This window comes from Plasmodium gaboni (genome assembly GCF_001602025.1).
Source record: "Plasmodium gaboni strain SY75 chromosome Unknown, whole genome shotgun sequence".
NCBI lineage: Eukaryota > Apicomplexa > Aconoidasida > Haemosporida > Plasmodiidae > Plasmodium > Plasmodium gaboni.
Window position 1 is genome coordinate 1 of NW_017385244.1, and position 1,631 is coordinate 1,631.

The window sequence follows — 1,631 nt, forward strand, 5'->3', positions numbered from 1 at the left end:
GAAAAAGAAAAATAAGAATCATAAAGAACAGATAATTAGATAAAAGTAGAAGAGAAAAAGAAAAAAGAAAGACCATATAAGCCTTTTAAAATATATGAATGATTAAGAATGAATAACTATAGTTACATTTTTTGAAAGTACTTTTTAAAATTTATAACAAGAAGGAAAAAGTGGAAAGACCTTTAAATTAATAATTATGTACCTAACTATTTTACGATTGATAAAAAGGAGTAGTATACATTTTATATATTTCCAAAAATATATATAATGTTTATTTAAAATAAAAGTCAATATAAAAATAATATATATATATATATATATATATATATGTTTATTATAAAATCTTTAATTTCCTTAAAATATAAATAAGAAATATGAAACCATGTGATCTTTTCATTTACTTATTTTTGTATATTTTTTTAATAATGAAATGTTATGAATTGTTCATAATTCCAAAGAATATGAAAATGGTTAAGAATCCTATTTATCAAAATAGATACACAGACAATAAAAGAAATGGTAATATATAATAAAAATTTGAAAGTAAAATATTATTAAAAAAATTATTACTAGATAAATAAATATGCAAATTAAGTTACATATTATATATATATATATATATATTAATATTTATGAATGAAACTGGTGATTATAAAATAATTCCTTGGTTCTTATTTTCGCCCCCTCTATCGCAACATTATATGTTTTGTATTATTGTGTAGCTTATTTCGTTTTGTTCTTTGTTTTAAATATTATACCTTATAAAAATTATCATTCTTGAATTTACATTTACATTTATTTTTATTTTTTTATTTATATTAATTTTTTTTTTTTTTTTTTAATATAGCACTTTTATATGCAAAAAAAAAAAGGAACAGAAGAGTAATAGTATTAGAATGCACTGAAGCAAGAAAATTGGGAAAACAGCCATCAAGATATGTAACAGAAAAAAATAAAAATAATACTCCAAAAAAATTACAATTATATAAATACAATAAATATCTTAAAAGAAGAACATTGCATGTTGAAATAAAATAGTAACCTGAATAATATTAGGTACATTTTTAACTTTTTTTTTTCTTTTTTTTTCTTTTTTTGGTTTCTCTTTTTATATATACAAATAGAATATATACTATTTGTATGTATGGTTTTTACTTTTTGGATTGAAAATAATAAAAGGGACATATTATTTTCTTAGACTTGTCAACAAAAAATATTTGTCTTTGTTACATTTTTCTTTTTTTTTTTTTGCTTATTTTTTTGGTGTTACATATATATATATATATATATATACATGTGTATTATTTCCTTTTTTTTTTTTTTCTTTTTTAAAGAACTTATAAAAAAACTTCAATAACTTTTTTTATCATAAATAATTATATATATATATATATATATATTAAATATCCAAATATTTCATGAATCCAAAAGATTATTATAATAAAAACATTATTTTTTACAACAATATATTAATAAATAATTTTTTTTTATAATATTTACAAGTTATATTTTGATTTTATTATTTTTTTTTTTTCATATATTTTTTTTTATATTTTTTCCTTTAACATTTTATATTTATAAAAATATTACAATAATATATTATGAATAAATTCACAATTGTAAAAATATAT

The 1,631-nt window shown here is 16.4% G+C and overlaps 1 protein-coding gene across 1 annotated transcript; it reads left to right on the top strand.

Moving 5' to 3' along the window:
- Positions 1–374: 374 nt before the first annotated feature.
- PGSY75_0006800 (putative apicoplast ribosomal protein L33 precursor) lies at positions 375–1,038 on the top strand (the record flags this gene model as incomplete). Its single annotated transcript, XM_018783203.1, has 2 exons — positions 375–519; positions 848–1,038. 2 exons carry the CDS (start codon positions 375–377, stop codon positions 1,036–1,038), a joined length of 336 nt encoding a protein of 111 aa, XP_018639014.1.
- Positions 1,039–1,631: the final 593 nt, after the last annotated feature.